General features: G+C 56.7%; 2 protein-coding genes across 12 annotated transcripts; one reads left to right on the forward strand and one right to left on the reverse strand.

The window, feature by feature from the left end:
- Positions 1-46: 46 nt before the first annotated feature.
- Positions 47-7130, reverse strand: EXOC3L1 (exocyst complex component 3 like 1). Of its 10 annotated transcripts, XM_061387488.1 has the most exons (15): positions 5519-7120; positions 5248-5337; positions 5036-5092; positions 4666-4826; positions 4365-4584; positions 2885-3497; positions 2688-2805; positions 2426-2551; positions 2232-2332; positions 1930-2040; positions 1063-1192; positions 819-941; positions 571-726; positions 355-479; positions 47-281 (listed from the first exon to the last, which is right to left on the reverse strand). In XM_061387488.1, the coding sequence occupies exons 1-15, from the start codon at positions 5649-5651 to the stop codon at positions 92-94; spliced, it is 2454 nt and encodes an 817-aa protein (XP_061243472.1). In that variant the 5' UTR covers positions 5652-7120; the 3' UTR covers positions 47-91. The 10 variants fall into 10 exon arrangements, with proteins under 10 accessions (XP_061243472.1, XP_061243471.1, XP_061243470.1 ...); XM_061387487.1 differs by having other exon boundaries at positions 355-431; positions 819-1170; positions 5519-7128; XM_061387486.1 differs by having other exon boundaries at positions 819-1170; positions 5519-7125.
- Positions 7131-7327: 197 nt separating this feature from the next.
- On the forward strand, positions 7328-14020 carry E2F4 (E2F transcription factor 4). Of its 2 annotated transcripts, none has more exons than XM_061387539.1 (10): positions 7328-7530; positions 7951-8060; positions 8202-8363; positions 8689-8732; positions 9456-9517; positions 9735-10032; positions 10522-10716; positions 12690-12737; positions 12952-12996; positions 13099-14020. In XM_061387539.1, exons 1-10 carry the CDS (start codon positions 7396-7398, stop codon positions 13212-13214), a joined length of 1215 nt encoding a protein of 404 aa, XP_061243523.1. In that variant the 5' UTR covers positions 7328-7395; the 3' UTR covers positions 13215-14020. The 2 variants fall into 2 exon arrangements, with proteins under 2 accessions (XP_061243523.1, XP_061243522.1); XM_061387538.1 differs by having other exon boundaries at positions 7338-7530; positions 10501-10716.
- Positions 14021-14156: the final 136 nt, after the last annotated feature.

Here is a 14156-nt window from a genome sequence, read left to right on the forward strand (position 1 = left end):
CTTCGTGGGCACTTTTATTTCATCCACCCTTCACCAACACGTACAATTCAGGCGTACGGGGACGTGACTTTATTCTGCGGGCAGTCAGGGGTCAGGCACAGGACCCTGAGGGGAAGCAGGAGGCCAGCGAGGGTGCAGGTGTTGGCACGAGGCTGAAAAGTGCTCGGCGACCAGCTTGGGGCGAGGGCTGCGGGCCGGCCCGCAGAGAGCTGAGTGCGGCCAGGCGCTGCTCTCGGGACACGTCTCCGCGCAGGTCCAGGAGGGCGGAGACGTGATCCTCGCTGTGGAGTGACGGGTGCGTTAGCCCCGCCCAGCCGCTCCTGGGTCTCCTCCCTTCCCGGCCCGTCTTCGCACCTCACGTCGGGAAACTGTTGCCGCAAGCCTGCCACCTCGAGGCCAAGTAGCGTGGGGTCGCGGAGGTTCAGCAGCTCCTTCAATGCAAGCAGCACTGGCACACACTGAACGCTCTCCTCCAGGCCCTGAGCACGCAGGGGTTGGTCTTTCTCCAGTCCTCGACCCCTATCAAATCACTAAGACTCCCGCCCATCCTCTCGCCCAGCGAATTCTCACCAAACCGAGGAAAAGCTCCTGAAGCTGGGCCGCATCGTGCTGCATGCGCTCGGCCGCCTGGGTCCTCTCGTCAGCACCGCGGCAGACTAGGCGGCCTTGCATCAGCGCACTTAAGTACTGCAGCACCACCGTACGCTCCGCCTCGACCAGCAACAGCTGTAGGGATCGCGATCAAATGGGTCCAGGATGTTTTTCCCATGGGCACTTTGACACCGCCCCCCGCCCTCAGCCTTTCCCCGCAGATGCACCTGGACCGCGGGATTCCGCACGTGCTGAAAGTTCTGGCAGAATCGCGCCGTCCGCTTGCACACGTCATCCAGCAGCTCTGGGCTTGAGAGCCAGCGACGCGAGGGCAGAGCCGCGAATAGGGGCTGGGAACGGAGTTTAGAGACGTAGTTGGAGCGACGATTCAGACCCAGCATTCCCCGGCAGAGGCCCCCATGCATACGCTGTATCTCCTCCTCCCAACCCCATCTCCCCCTGAAGCCTCGCCTGTAGCTCCGCCAGCAGCGCCTCCAACACCAGGCGACAGATCCTCTTCTGCAACTTGTCCAGCTCTGCCTCCACCGGAGCCAAGACTCCGGGAACCACCCATTTGGGCTGCAGGACGGATACGGAGGAGCTGGACCGACCGAAAGGACGGCTTCAGGACCAAGGCCAAGGCCCGAGAGGTCCTCTCTTGTCTAGCCACTCGGGCGCCACCTAGTGGCACAAGTGTGTCGCCTGAGGGGACAAGAAGGGCGGCTCCCTGCACTTCTGAAAGGGTGGACACAGCTGAGGCTGAAGTGGTGGGCTCAGCGAGTTAGAAGGCACACATGCCACCTGGACCTGCCTCTAATTCGCGGTATGATCTTGAACAAGTTATGTCTTTCAGTTTGTTTCGGTAAGAGGAGAGAGTTAATCCTAGTCAGGAGGGAGTCAAAATCATCATTAACTTGTTTGTTCTCTCTTGCCCACACCCCAGGGAACATAAGACCCTAGAGGAAGGGAATATTTTTGTTATATTCACAGCGGTAACGCTAGACATTACCTGGCACAGAATAGGGCCTTGATAAATATTTGTTGAATGAATGAATAATTGACACTCTGTGCCAGGTACTGTGGTAGGTACTTTATATCTGTAATCTCACCTGAGTCTCAGAAGGTCCACCCATATACTATTGACGACAGAAGCAAAATTCAGAGAGATTAGATAACTGGCCCAAGGTCACACAGCTAGTAATTAGGAGAACTAGGATTGGAACCCCAGGGTTACGTGAGTCTAAAATTCCTAAAGGCCCAGTGTAGGCTAGATCCATACTGAATAGATGTTCAGTCAGGGGTTAGTGAAGGTGGCATTCTGTGGGCACATCTTGGTACCTGAGTGCTAACTGGTGGTTGAGGGTGGCCAGTAGGTAGGGCACGTAATGAGGGACCACTGCTTCCCCCCTGAGATGGTCTCGGGAGAATCGGATCAGAGCATCGGTGAAGCTGCAAAGAGCAGAGGTGGCTCCGGTACCTGCTGTCACTCTGATACAACCCCAGTCCTTAGTACTCTGGCCCCACCTCCAAGATACCCAAGGCCCTGTCTTGAAGGAGTCCTTTCCCATGGGTGTGTCTGATCACTCAGAACCCCTTAGGGCTGCCCAGGAGCAGGGCCAGGAGTTGGGAGTGGGTCAGACCTCCTCAGGAAGGCACTCAGTTCTGATAGTGCCATGCCATGCACCCGCTGCTCCAGTGACACACTGACTATTCTGGTCACACGAATGTTCTCTTCCAGGATCTACAGGCAGGGATGGGCAGCCATTAGCGGGGTCCTGGTCCTGCCCTCCTTCCCTTTCCCTGTGAGGGCTGCCCCCTGCCACTTGTCACCCACCTGCAGCACGATGGCTGGCAATGGCGAGTGGTAGAAGCCAGACAGGTCTGTGTCGGGTTCCTGCTCTCGGCCCCACTCGACTACCTCCCCATCCAGTGCCTTCTGCAGCCACTGGGCCACCTTTGCCTGGGGAAAGGGGGCAAGGTGCAGCAGGATGTAGCAGGGCACTGACACTGCTAGAGACGGGTAGATGCACGACTCCACAGATACAGGCCCACGGGTGGCAGCAGAACTGCTCTGAACCTGGGCTCCAACTACTCACCTGGACTTTGGCCACAAATGTTGCCTCCAACTGCTCAATGTTTTCCAGGGTCAGGAGGGGCTCCAGATCAGACACATCAGCCTCAGGCCCCAACTCCAGGCTCCCCATCATTTCTGGCCTGGAGGTGGGTGGCCCAGTGTTACACGGAGCCCCCAGCCTTTGATGTCCCCATGCCCTACTGCCCCAGAGACACTGACCCCTGGTACACATGCAGCACCCAGTGCAGCAGGGTGAAGGTGTCGGCTTCTTCCAACTCAGGCCCTTCCAGGAGTTGCTGCAGGCAGCGCCGCAGGCCTCCATGCAGGGTGTGGGCCCACAACTGGACAACTTTGTAGTGTGGTGGGCAGCAGGGTGCTACCAGAGCCTCAGCCATGGCCAACTCGGCTGGCAGAGCCACCCGCAGAGCCTCCAGCCACTTTGCTAGTTCCCCAGGCCCAGGCTGCAGAGATGTCCCGAAGTGGACCCGCTCCAAGCCCTGCTGTAGTGCACGCAGACAGCGCTGCCGCCAGTCCCGTGGAGCCTGCTCCAGGGAGGTGGTGCACCCAGCATCCACCTCGGCCACACGCACAGCAGCCACCAGCAAGGCTGGGTTCTCCCGGGCCAGCTGCCCTGCAGCCCCTGCGGCCGCTTCCACAGCCTGGCCCAGAGCCTCAGCCAGAGGGCCCAGCCCCTCAAAGACTGGCAACTCCAGGCCCCCAAGAGGTACGCACGTCTCCTCTTGCAGCTGCTCCAGTTCCCGAAGGCTCACATAGGCCTCCAAGAGCCGCTGGGCATCAATCAGGGTCTGTGTGTGGGCCACTGCAGCTGGCACTAATCAGAGAGAAGAGACAGCCTTGAGTCTAAACCTTTCCACCTGTGCAGTGGGTACAGCAGTGGATGTTGATGCCTTGGGCTGGGGTGATGTGTAAAAGATTTAATAATCAGTACAGTAGAGCACTGGCCAACCTGAAAAGACCCAGGGAAGGGCCTATATGGTGGTTAGGGTGTAAACCCTTGAGCTGATGAAACAGGAGGAAGGGAGGGACTTGGGGGAGGGAGTCATGCCAGTGGCTCTTTGACCACCCTGTTAGGGAAATAGTTCAGTATATAAGAGCCAAGTTGGGCAGAGCCACAGGTGTCAGTCCTGACTCAGACATCCCATGCTTGTACTGCGCTTAGTTGCTGTCATGTCCGACTCTTTGTGACCCCATGGACTGTAGCCCACCAGGCTCCTCTGTTCAATGGGATTCTCCAGGCAAGAATACTGGAGTGGGTTGCCATGCCCTCCTCCAGGGGATCTCCCCAACCCAGGGATTGAACCCAGGTCTCCCTCGTTGCAGGTGGATTCTTTACTACTGAGCCACCTGGGAAGCCCAAGAGTACTGGAGTGGGTAGCCTATCCCTTTTCCAGGGGATCTTCCCGACCTAGGAATAAAACCAGGGACTCCTGCATTGCAAGTGGATTCTTTACCAGCTAAGCTACCAGGGAAGCCCTTGCACGCTTGGGAACCCCAGAATGAGCTAACAGGCACCGTGCTTCATACGTCATCTGAAGCCTGTATTACTCTCTGGGAGGTCCCCGATGTGTCCCTCCATGCAATTTCCCACTGGTGTCCCAGTCCCTTGATCAGCGACAAGCCCCTTGGTGCTTGTCAACCGGCTGGCAGAGGACTGAGGCCGAGGGCCAGGCACACTCACCAGCTCGCAGCCGGGGCAACAGCTGAGACAGGGCCTGCAGTTGTTTGTGTTCCACAACCTGCTCCCGCAGGGGTTCTAGGGTCTGTGCAGCCTCAGCCATATCCCGGAGCAGCCCACGGGCCTGGCCCAGGGCCTCGCGGGCTCCCTGTACGGCCTCAAGGGCCTGGGCCAGCTGCCACACCCCGGTCTTCACACCCTCCAGGTATGACTGCACCACCGACTGTGGGAGGGAGGTAGGCAGTGAGGCCTTGCCAGCCCTGCAGCTTGCCCCCAGCACTCCTCCCTCCTGCCCGATGCCCACCTTGATGCGCGCTTCCAGAGAACAGGTCCGCTGCACCTCACGGTTCCGGTACTGACCCAGCCTGGCCAGCTGCTCTGGCCGGTAGAAGATGCCCGAGGCCCACTTGAGTGCTGCACCCCGGGCCAGCTGCTCCGCCCTTTCCTGCTCCGGCCACTCCAGCCCTGGGCAGGAAGAGCCTGGGCAGCTGCATCAATTGGGCTAGGCCTGCAGGAAGTGGCTGCCGAATCTGCTCCCCTTCCTACCCCTTGGCCTGTCCCCTAGGGCGGTCCACTCCTCTCCCCGCCCTACAGAGCTCCAGTCAGACCCCAACTCACCATCCCCATCTTTCTTGCCACCATCCCTCCCTTGGCCTACCCAGAAGGGCTCATACCAGTGGGGAGTGCGGGTTGCGTTTTGTCCCTGGCTGCCGAGTCCATGGCTGGAGGAGCTGGAGCGGAGTGAGGGCAAAGGTCCGGGTTAGAGCAGGCAAAGTGGGCGCTCCTCTGAGCTACTGTGTTCATCTAGGCCCCTCTGAGAAGGAGAAGGTTCTGGTTCCCTCAGGAAATGAGGGAGATGGGAAAGATGGGGAGGCACCTGAGATACCTTCGTCGATGAGGTTTCCCGGTTTTGCCCCCCAGATGGAAGTGGGGCAGGGTAGACAGGGGCCTCCGCTGGGCACTGCTCCTCTCTGAGCTGCAGAGGACAGTGTGGTATGGAGCTCACCAGGCTTGACCAGGCGTCCAGTGCTCCCTCCTCCGCAAAAAGCCTTGGCCTTGAGGAGGGCCCTCTCCCCCGGCCGTCCCGGCAGAGATGGATACTCCCTCCACTGGCTCACGAGGCCCACACCTCAGCCTGCCACAGCAGAATTCCTCACCCCAAGGAAGCCTCTGTCCCACCTCCCTCCTCAGGAGTCCCCTCCTCCCTCCAGGTCCCGCCCTCTCCAAGGCCACAGGCAGAAAGGAAGGAAGCTGAGTCTCTGGTACTTCATTCCCAACAGGAAAGAGCATCTGCACCGAGGGACAGAGTGGGGAGGGCTGGGCGCCACTTCCTTGGGGGAAGTGGGGGTGTCCTCCCTGTGATCAATGAATCTGGAGCAGCCTAGGCAGGACCTCCTATGCTCAGGGCACAGATAGGAACTAGATGGCCCCAACCTGGCTGGAGAGGAAGGTGTGCTGATATGGATGCAGGCAACATCACAGGGTGAAAACTGTGTTGACAGGCCCTTAGAGGCAGGTATGCCTCTGCAGAGGAGCAAGAGACCATAGGCTGTTGTGAAGAGGGTGTGTGGCGGGAGATGGCAGAGAGGGGTGGAAGAGCTATGAAAGCTTGTCTGTCTTGGAGATAAAAGGAGCCATGGAAGGGACTGCTGCTGCTGCTTAGCTGCTTCAGTTGTGTCTCTGTGCGACTCTATGGACTGTAGCCTGCCAGGCTCCTCTGTCCGTGGGATTCTCTAGGCCAGAATACTGGAATGGGTTGCCATGCCCTCCTCCAATGGAACTGACTACTAGGTAGTAATAATGCAGTGGACACTGGCTACCACCCAAATCCACCCTTCAGGACAAAGACACTCATTCCTCTAGCCTGAAATGTAGGCTAATGAGGTCTCAGATCTGAGTCTCTTGGTCCGTATTAGGGTATAAAGGCCAGGTAGGCCTTGGAAGGAGTACCCCAGTTTCAGTGCTCCTAGAAGGACAGAGGCCTTCATTTTAACTTCCTCACAGTTTAATTCTCTTCTCTGCCCTGTTTGGCCTGTATTACTTCCTTACAAGTGTGGCTTCTCAGTAAACTTCCTGCCGGCACATCTCTTTCTCAAAGACTGTTTTCCAAAGAACTTGACCTAAAATAAACTATAATAAATGACAGTGTTAAAAATAACAAAATGATACTAGCAAACACATAATCCTTCCACATGACAGAAACGGCTCTAAGGGCTTTACATATATTTACACATATGGGAGGGATTGGGGGCAGGAGGAGAAGGGGATGACAGAGGATGAGATGGCTGGATGGCATCACTGACTCAATGGATGTGAGTCTGAGTGAACTCCAGGAGTTGGTGATGGACAGGGAGGCCTGGCAAGCTGCGATTCATGGGGTCGCAGAGTCGGACACGACTGAGTGACTGAACTGAACTGAAATATGTTTGCATTGGTTGAAAAGTGGTTTTAATCCCATGGCTTCTGAGCACTGTAGTGTGGAGACAAGAGAAAGGTGAAGGTGGGATCAGGGGAAGAAAGTGGGGATGCAGACAGGTGGATAAGCTAGATGTAATTAGTGCTTGCTGTTTGGCAGGAAGTGAAGGACAGGAATAGGGTAGGTTATCCCAAGATGATGGGGAGCAGGTTTGGGAAAACACGTTGGGTTCTTCAGGCAGCAGGGTCTCCTCTCCTGAGATGAGGGTTGGGGCACAGTTAGTGGAGTTGGGCCAGCCAGGAAGGTTCCAGTGATCCCTCCTTACTACTCCTGGGGCTACCCAACGACTTCCTCAACATGCTTCCTCGACCACACCTGTCTTCCGGGATCCTGGGGTTATTTTCGTCCTCTTCGGCGGTTGGACATTTGTTGATGGTCCCTGAAGTTTTTCGGCCATGTCTGCTGAGAGGAATTGTGACAGACTCCCTGGAAGGGAACGAAGCGGAAGCGGAAGTAGCGAGGCTGGCGCCGGCGGCCGAGCGGCCAGGAACGGAAGCGGAAGTGGCGGCGGCGCCGGCCTGGCCTGGCCTGGCTGAGGGGAGGCGGCGGGCGGGCGCGATGGCGGAGGCCGGGCCACAGGCGCCGCCGCCCCCAGGCACCCCAAGCCGGCACGAGAAGAGCTTGGGACTTCTCACTACCAAGTTCGTGTCGCTTCTGCAGGAAGCCAAGGACGGCGTGCTTGACCTCAAGCTGGTGCGGCCCGGGCTAAGGGGCGACAGGGGGGATGGTGGACCAGGCCTGAGCCGGTAGAGGGAACCCCCGGGGCGGCCCAGCTGAGCCCTCAGAGCAGGCCGCCATACATGTGCTTCTCACAAGCGGGAGGCCGGGAGCTGTTTCATTCATTCGGCTGAGGCTGTTCATCGGATGTCAGCTTTGTGCCAGGCTTGGGGCTGCGGGTGCTAGTCCTCGTGGCCCTCTCCAGCAGGTGTGGGGAAAAGAGTATCGGAACATCAGCTCAGGCTTCGTCTGGCCCCTTCCCGCCCCACAGTCCTGAGCTGCTGTAGTGCCTGGAGAGGAGGGCTAGAATTCACGCCACCCCCTTTTCAGACTACTCCAGACCGAGTCCCCCGTGAGAGTGGGACTGAGCATTTTCCATTCTCTTCTCCCTGCCAGGCAGCTGACACCCTAGCTGTGCGCCAGAAGCGGCGGATATATGACATTACTAATGTACTGGAAGGTATCGGGTTGATCGAGAAAAAATCCAAGAATAGCATCCAGTGGAAGTGAGTTGGGGCACCGGGGACGGCAATGGGATCTCCTACCCAGAAGTGTCAGGGGTGTGGGGTGGAGGGTGTCAGAGAGAACAGGGACCGTGGGACCCAGAGTGCCAGGCAGCCCGCCTCAGCTCTCCTTCCTGGATTCAGGGGTGTGGGGCCTGGCTGCAATACCCGGGAGATTGCGGACAAGCTGATCGAGCTCAAGGCAGAGATCGAGGAGCTGCAGCAGCGGGAGCAAGAGCTAGACCAGCACAAGGTGTGGGTGCAGCAGAGCATCCGGAACGTCACAGAGGACGTGCACAACAGCTGATATCCTCCTGTCGGCGGTCCTGGCTCCTGGGGAGTGGGCGATGGGCCCTCTAGTCCAGCTGGGTTTGCTCTGTGGTCCCCTAGTCTCTGTCCCGCTTGGGAGGATGGTCCTCCAGCTCCTGGCCAGGTTTCAGCCTCGGGTTCCCTCCTCGGAGCCTCTCCACCCACAGTCTTGGCCTGTGATCCCTCCCCCATGTAGACCCCAGGCCTCAGGGCTTTTTTTGTAAGCGTGTATGTCAGACCTCCACTGCAAAGCTGGGTGTTCGCTGTGTCAGTTGTCTGTCACCATAGGCAGGGCATCAGCCATTCTCCTTAACCCCCACACCTTGGCCTACGTGACTCATGAGGACATCTGCAGATGCTTTGCTGGTGAGCAGAGCCTGGGTAGGGGGAAATGGGGGTGGGACTGGGCTGAGCCACAGCCCTGAGCAGTGGACTCGGTGCTTGAGAGACTTCGGTCTCTTAAGAGGGTTCCTGGGGCCTGCTCAAAGAAGATCCAGACAGAGTAAATCCTGGATTTGAGGATCTCTGGGACCCTATGGAGGCTAACCATGCTGAGAGGGTACAGGAAGCCTGGACTGGGTCCCTGGGTCAGCCACCACCTGCATTGCCCCCTAGGTTTGGCTTCTCAGGTGTGGCAGGAGCATACGAGGGGAGAAAGTGTGTGTGCCTGTTTGTGTATGCTTGTGTGCAAGGGGCAGTGGTACCCACTTCCAACCTGTAGTTTAGTTGCACTGTAGGTACAGAAACTCTTCCTTGTCCATCTTGCATCTCCCAGGCTGTTTCTGGGGAAGAGATGTTGGCCTTGGCCGGAACGTCTTTGCCTAGGGAGCAGCCCCATCAATTGAATGAGGTGCCCATGGCCACTAATCTTTTGCTGCACGTGAGTGAACCCAGATTTTCTGGTTACTGACCTCTGGGTTCTTAGGAGAGAAAAGCTTTAGTTCTCTCCCCCATCCTCGATAGGGAGTGAGTGAAGCCTATTGTTCAGCCCCTCTGGGACTATGATCTTCCTTGTTCTGAGGGATAGGCACCCCATTCCCAGTTCAAATTGAGCCCGTGGGCCTTGATCCATCCTCTTTGTCATCCTAGGAGACACCCTCCTTGCCATCCGGGCCCCGTCGGGCACCAGCCTGGAGGTGCCCATCCCAGAGGTGGGTGCTCAGCCCAGCCGGGTAGGGTGGATTGAGGGCGGGTGCTGGCTGTGGAGCCCGATAAGTCGCGGGTGGGGCAGGTAAGGGGAGGCCTAGGGTTTGAAGTTATCTAGGAGAACGGGCAGCCCAGGGTGGGAGAGGATACTGTCCCTGGCCCAGGGTCGGGCAGGAGCCAAATCTGCTTCCAATTCCACCTGTCCTCCACCCCCACCTCCAGGGCCTCAATGGGCAGAAGAAGTACCAGATTCACTTGAAGAGTGTAAGCGGCCCCATTGAGGTGCTTCTGGTGAACAAGGAGGCATGGAGCTCACCGCCTGTGGCAGTGCCTGTGCCACCACCCGAAGACCTGCTCCAGAACCCGCCTGCTGTCTCCACCCCTCCGCTTCTACCCAAGCCTTCCCTGGCCCAGCCCCAGGATGCCTCACGCCCGAGCAGTCCCCAGGCGACCACCCCCAACCCTGTCCCCAGCAGCACTGAGGCCCAGGGGGTGGCTGGTCCAGCAGCTGAGATTCCAGGTGAGGCACAATGGGTATGTGGTAATGAGGGATTCAGGGACCCAAGAAGCAATATTTCTTTGTGACAAGATGAAATTCTCAGAGTTGAATGAGACCCTGTAGAGGTTATCTTAACCATCCACCCCCACCCCGCTGGCCTCTCTTTGCTGGTGCAGCCATTGAGCCCTTTTTAACAGGGACATTGTGACTGTGTGAAGGGGCATTAGTGGTGGCAGTTTTCCACCAGGTCTGCCTGTGTCTCACTTGCCCTGGCACCCCTCTTGAAGTGTGGTTGCAGCAGTCATCTGTGAGTCTCCCTCCTGTGGGCTTCATGCCCCATCTCCTTCAGTGACTGATTTTCATATTACCTTCCTGGGAGGGTGAGCATGCCTAAGTCTCCTTGGGCCGAGGACAGGGCTGTAGTCATCCTGGCTGTGGATTCTAGCATGGCCAGCTTCAATATCCTGCTTCTTGTCCCTGAGTGACCAGGTTTGGGGGATGTGGTTGCAGTGAGTGGAGGCCATGGAACCGAGAGCAAGGACAGTGGTGAGCTCAGCTCCCTCCCGCTGGGCCTGGCAGCTCTGGACACCCGGCCGCTGCAGTCCTCTGCCCTGTTGGACAGCAGCAGCAGCAGCAGCAACAGCAGTTCATCTGGACCCAATCCTTCTACCTCCTTTGAGCCCATCAAGGCAGACCCCACAGGTGGTGAGTATTTGTACCCTTGGGAGCAGGAAGAACCCAGCCTCAGAAAGACCTAGTTCAATAGAATCAGGCTTGGAACCGAACTCTCCTATCTCCTCTGTCAAAGCTGGCCAGCCCCCTGCCATCAGCTAGAGCTCTGCCAGCTAAGGCAAGGAGCCTGGCCTCTCGCTTGGTGCAGGTGCCCCTTTGTCCCCTTTCCTGGTCCTCTCTCAAGCCCTGCCTGCCACCCCTTGGACTCAGGTCTCATGAAGGCAGGAGCGCTCTCCTAGGGAATGAGCTGTGGTATGGCCCTCAGGCCCCAAAGTGGGGCAGTGAGTGTCTTAGGAGAAACAGTGTCATCTGTCTGGTGTCCCCTCGTCATGCAGCCGCATGGATGGCCTCATGGATCCTAACACTCAAGTCATCCTGTGACTTGAGTGTTTGCTTTTTCCAGGACTCATTCTCTCGGCCCTCAAGCACTGTTAAAGTCTTTCATTAAATGACACTTCATCCTCTGTGTCTCCCTCTCTCGCCTTCCCTGTTATCTCTGTGTTTAGACTCCTTGAAATAGTCATCTCCATTCTATTCCATATTCTGGTTCCCTGGTCAAGCTTCAGATTGCAGCAGTCATGACCCCAGCCCTAACTCCTCCACCCCATTCCATACTAGTGTTGCTCTTGATCAATCACCCAGCCCTGCCCAGCTAGCTTCAGTGGGTTTCTCGGTGATTTACTCTGGTCCTCTCTTTTTCTGTGTTGATGCTCTTTTCCCTTTTTAGCATCCATAATGTCAGCTTTTGGCTCTTCTCTGTTAATTGACTTCTTCTTCTGACCTCTCCCTGGCATTTTTTTACATCTGGCTTCCCAGATCTCTGGCCCATGTCACACTTGTGGAGGGCCCCAGTTGTGGGTAGGTGAATCCCACCCTTCGTCTTTCCGTCTTTCGGAATTCTTTTGCCTGAACCTTACCTCTGTGTCCATGTGCCTTCTGCACATCCAATGGGCACTTCATTTCTATGTGTCCTCAACTGGAACTTGTTTTTCCATCTCTGTGAGTACCCAACCATTGGCCCTAGTCACCCAGACCTGACACCCTGGTGTCACTCAAGCTCTCTCCTTCTCCTGCTCCCCACCCCACATCACCTAAATGAATTCTTTCCCAGACATCCCGCATGGATGGCCTCATGGATCCTAACACTCAGGATCACTGCTACCACCTCTGTCTTAAGTTCTTCAACATTGTTGTCTTTACCCTGCCTGATTCTGAAACACACCCTGACTGGCTTTTCTCTATTTACAAAAATTCTTTTAACAGCTTCCTCAGGTATACTGGATAAAACCAGAGCCCCTAAACCTGGCATATGAAATCCCTGCTGACCAGGCTCCAACACTTCTTCCCTGTTTCCCACGTGTGTCCTGGTTGGACCTTTGTAGCAGCATCATCACCCTGTAGCACTGTTCCCTACTTAAGAGTGCCTCCTTCTCCGCCAAGTGACCTGGCCTGGGGTGTGGTCTCAGCCTGGCACAAGTAGGTACTTAGCTAGGGTAGGGATAGACAGGACATCCTTTCATCACACAGGGCATCCTCCATCAGACAGGGTATACACTCTGGACCTAGAAATGAAAGCGGGGTGTGTTGTCTTGCTGAACCACTGAGTTGGAAGCACTGTACCAATAACTTAACGGTGGGCCTTTGGCGCAGAGGAATTCAGATCTGACACCCTGGTGTCACTCAAGCTCCCTCCTTCTCCTGCTCCCCACCCCACATCAGCTAAATGAATTCTCTCCCAGATATTCCCCATGGATGGCCTCATGTATCCTAACACTCAGGATCACTGCCACCACCTCTACTGATAGTGCCAGCTTGGCCTGGGTGGGGCCTACATCTCAGCTGTATGGCACCCCCTGAGTGGGTGGTATAGGATCTGGGGAAGCAAGGGCTAGAGAGGAACTGGGATGGACCTCTGTGCCCTTGATCATGGTTTTTTTGTCTTTCAGTTTTGGAGCTCCCGAAAGAGCTGTCAGAAATCTTTGATCCCACTCGAGGTAGGGCTGTGTTCCTCCCGGGGGCTGGGTAAGGGGCACAGTTCATTGGGTCTTAGAGCTGTTTTCTTGCCCTTCTGAGGACCTTATGGTTGTGTCTGTTATCTGGGCAAAGGGTCACAGTTCCTGGTGGGTGGTTCGGTGGTCCCCTTCATGAACTTTGGTTGGGTGGAGAGGGGGGAGCCAGGATATAACTGAGCTCTCCCTCTGTCCCCAGAATGCATGAGCTCAGAGCTCTTGGAGGAACTGATGTCCTCAGAAGGTAGGTGGCCCAGCAAGGTAGGGGGTAAGTGTATGTGGGCAGAGTTTGGGTGGCCGTGGGTGGGGCCTCGGCTGTGGGGCCTCAGCTTGTTGTTCTCTGCAGTGTTTGCACCCCTCCTCCGCCTTTCTCCACCCCCTGGAGACCACGATTACATCTACAACCTGGACGAGAGTGAAGGTGTCTGTGACCTCTTTGATGTGCCTGTTCTCAACCTCTGACTGACAGGAGCATGCCCTTTGTGGCTGGGACAGACTGTCTGACCTGGGGGCTGCCTGGGGACCTCTCCCCACTCCCCCACAGCTTGAGAGCCGCAGACTTCTGGCTTCCCCAGCCTTCCCTCACTGCACAGTTCTGGCCCCAAGTCCTGCTCCTGCAAGTCCACCTGTTCTGCGCTCGGAGAGCCGGGGAAAGGAGCATAGCCCCCTCCACCATGGAGCCAAAGTGTTTGCCTCTCCTTTTGGGGGGCCTTACCCTACCTGGTATCCTCCTCAAGCCCTCCCAGAGTTCAGGTTCAGCTGCCACCCAGTGGCACAGAACCAAGGACCCTCCATCACCTTCACAGGGCCACTTGTCCATTCCCATTGCCCTGTACCTGCCAGGCCTTCCCCCTTCCAGGAGGAAGTCTGGGGTGGGGATGGGCACATGCCAGCACCACCCCTGGCCTCCTTAACTTCTCCCCATGCCTGATCACAAACCTCCTCCTGGACTTCTTGTGTGCCCCCCCTTCTGCTGGGCCCTTGGCCCTGAGGACCTGTTGACATGGGGGTGCTAACAGGAAGGAATGGAGATTTCTAGCTAAGAATCTGGGCTGCTGAGTCCCTAAGGATTGGCCCAGCCTCCCTCTCCCCATAGCCCCCCTCTTGTTTATTCATTTACCCTCATTTAGAGCCATTTGCAGAGATTTAGAAAGATTCGCAGTAACGGATGGATTCCTATATAAAGATTATTTTTATACTTTTTGCAACAAAAGGAAATTGTAATATTTGTACAGTGTCCAAGTGAATAAAGATCGTGCCTAAGGCTATCTTTGGTCTGGTTCTTTCAGGGCCCTTCCCTGGGACTGTGCTGGGTTGGTGGAACTGGGTGGGTCAACTCTTGGAAAAGGAAGTGTGGCTGTGCTGACAGCCCGCCCTCCGCACGCCCTCCGCACCCCCACCTGC

This window comes from Bos javanicus, chromosome 18 (assembly GCF_032452875.1).
Source record: "Bos javanicus breed banteng chromosome 18, ARS-OSU_banteng_1.0, whole genome shotgun sequence".
Taxonomy (NCBI): domain Eukaryota; kingdom Metazoa; phylum Chordata; class Mammalia; order Artiodactyla; family Bovidae; genus Bos; species Bos javanicus.

Excerpts from the sequence above, each read along its gene's own strand:
- E2F4 (XM_061387538.1), top strand. The coding sequence starts at position 7,396 with ATGGCGGAGGCCGGGCCACAGGCGCCGCCGCCCCCAGGCACCCCAAGC. Across the intron at positions 9,518-9,734 it reads TGGAGGTGCCCATCCCAGAG|GGCCTCAATGGGCAGAAGAA; the intron begins GTGGGTGCTCAG and ends CCCCACCTCCAG. Across the intron at positions 10,033-10,500 it reads TCCAGCAGCTGAGATTCCAG|GTTTGGGGGATGTGGTTGCA; the intron begins GTGAGGCACAAT and ends CTGAGTGACCAG.
- EXOC3L1 (XM_061387483.1), bottom strand. The coding sequence starts at position 5,651 with ATGCTCTTTCCTGTTGGGAATGAAGTACCAGAGACTCAGCTTCCTTCC. Across the intron at positions 4,827-5,035 it reads GCAACCCGCACTCCCCACTG|GGCTGGAGTGGCCGGAGCAG; the intron begins GTATGAGCCCTT and ends CTTCCTGCCCAG. Across the intron at positions 3,498-4,364 it reads GTTGCCCCGGCTGCGAGCTG|TGCCAGCTGCAGTGGCCCAC; the intron begins GTGAGTGTGCCT and ends CTCTCTGATTAG.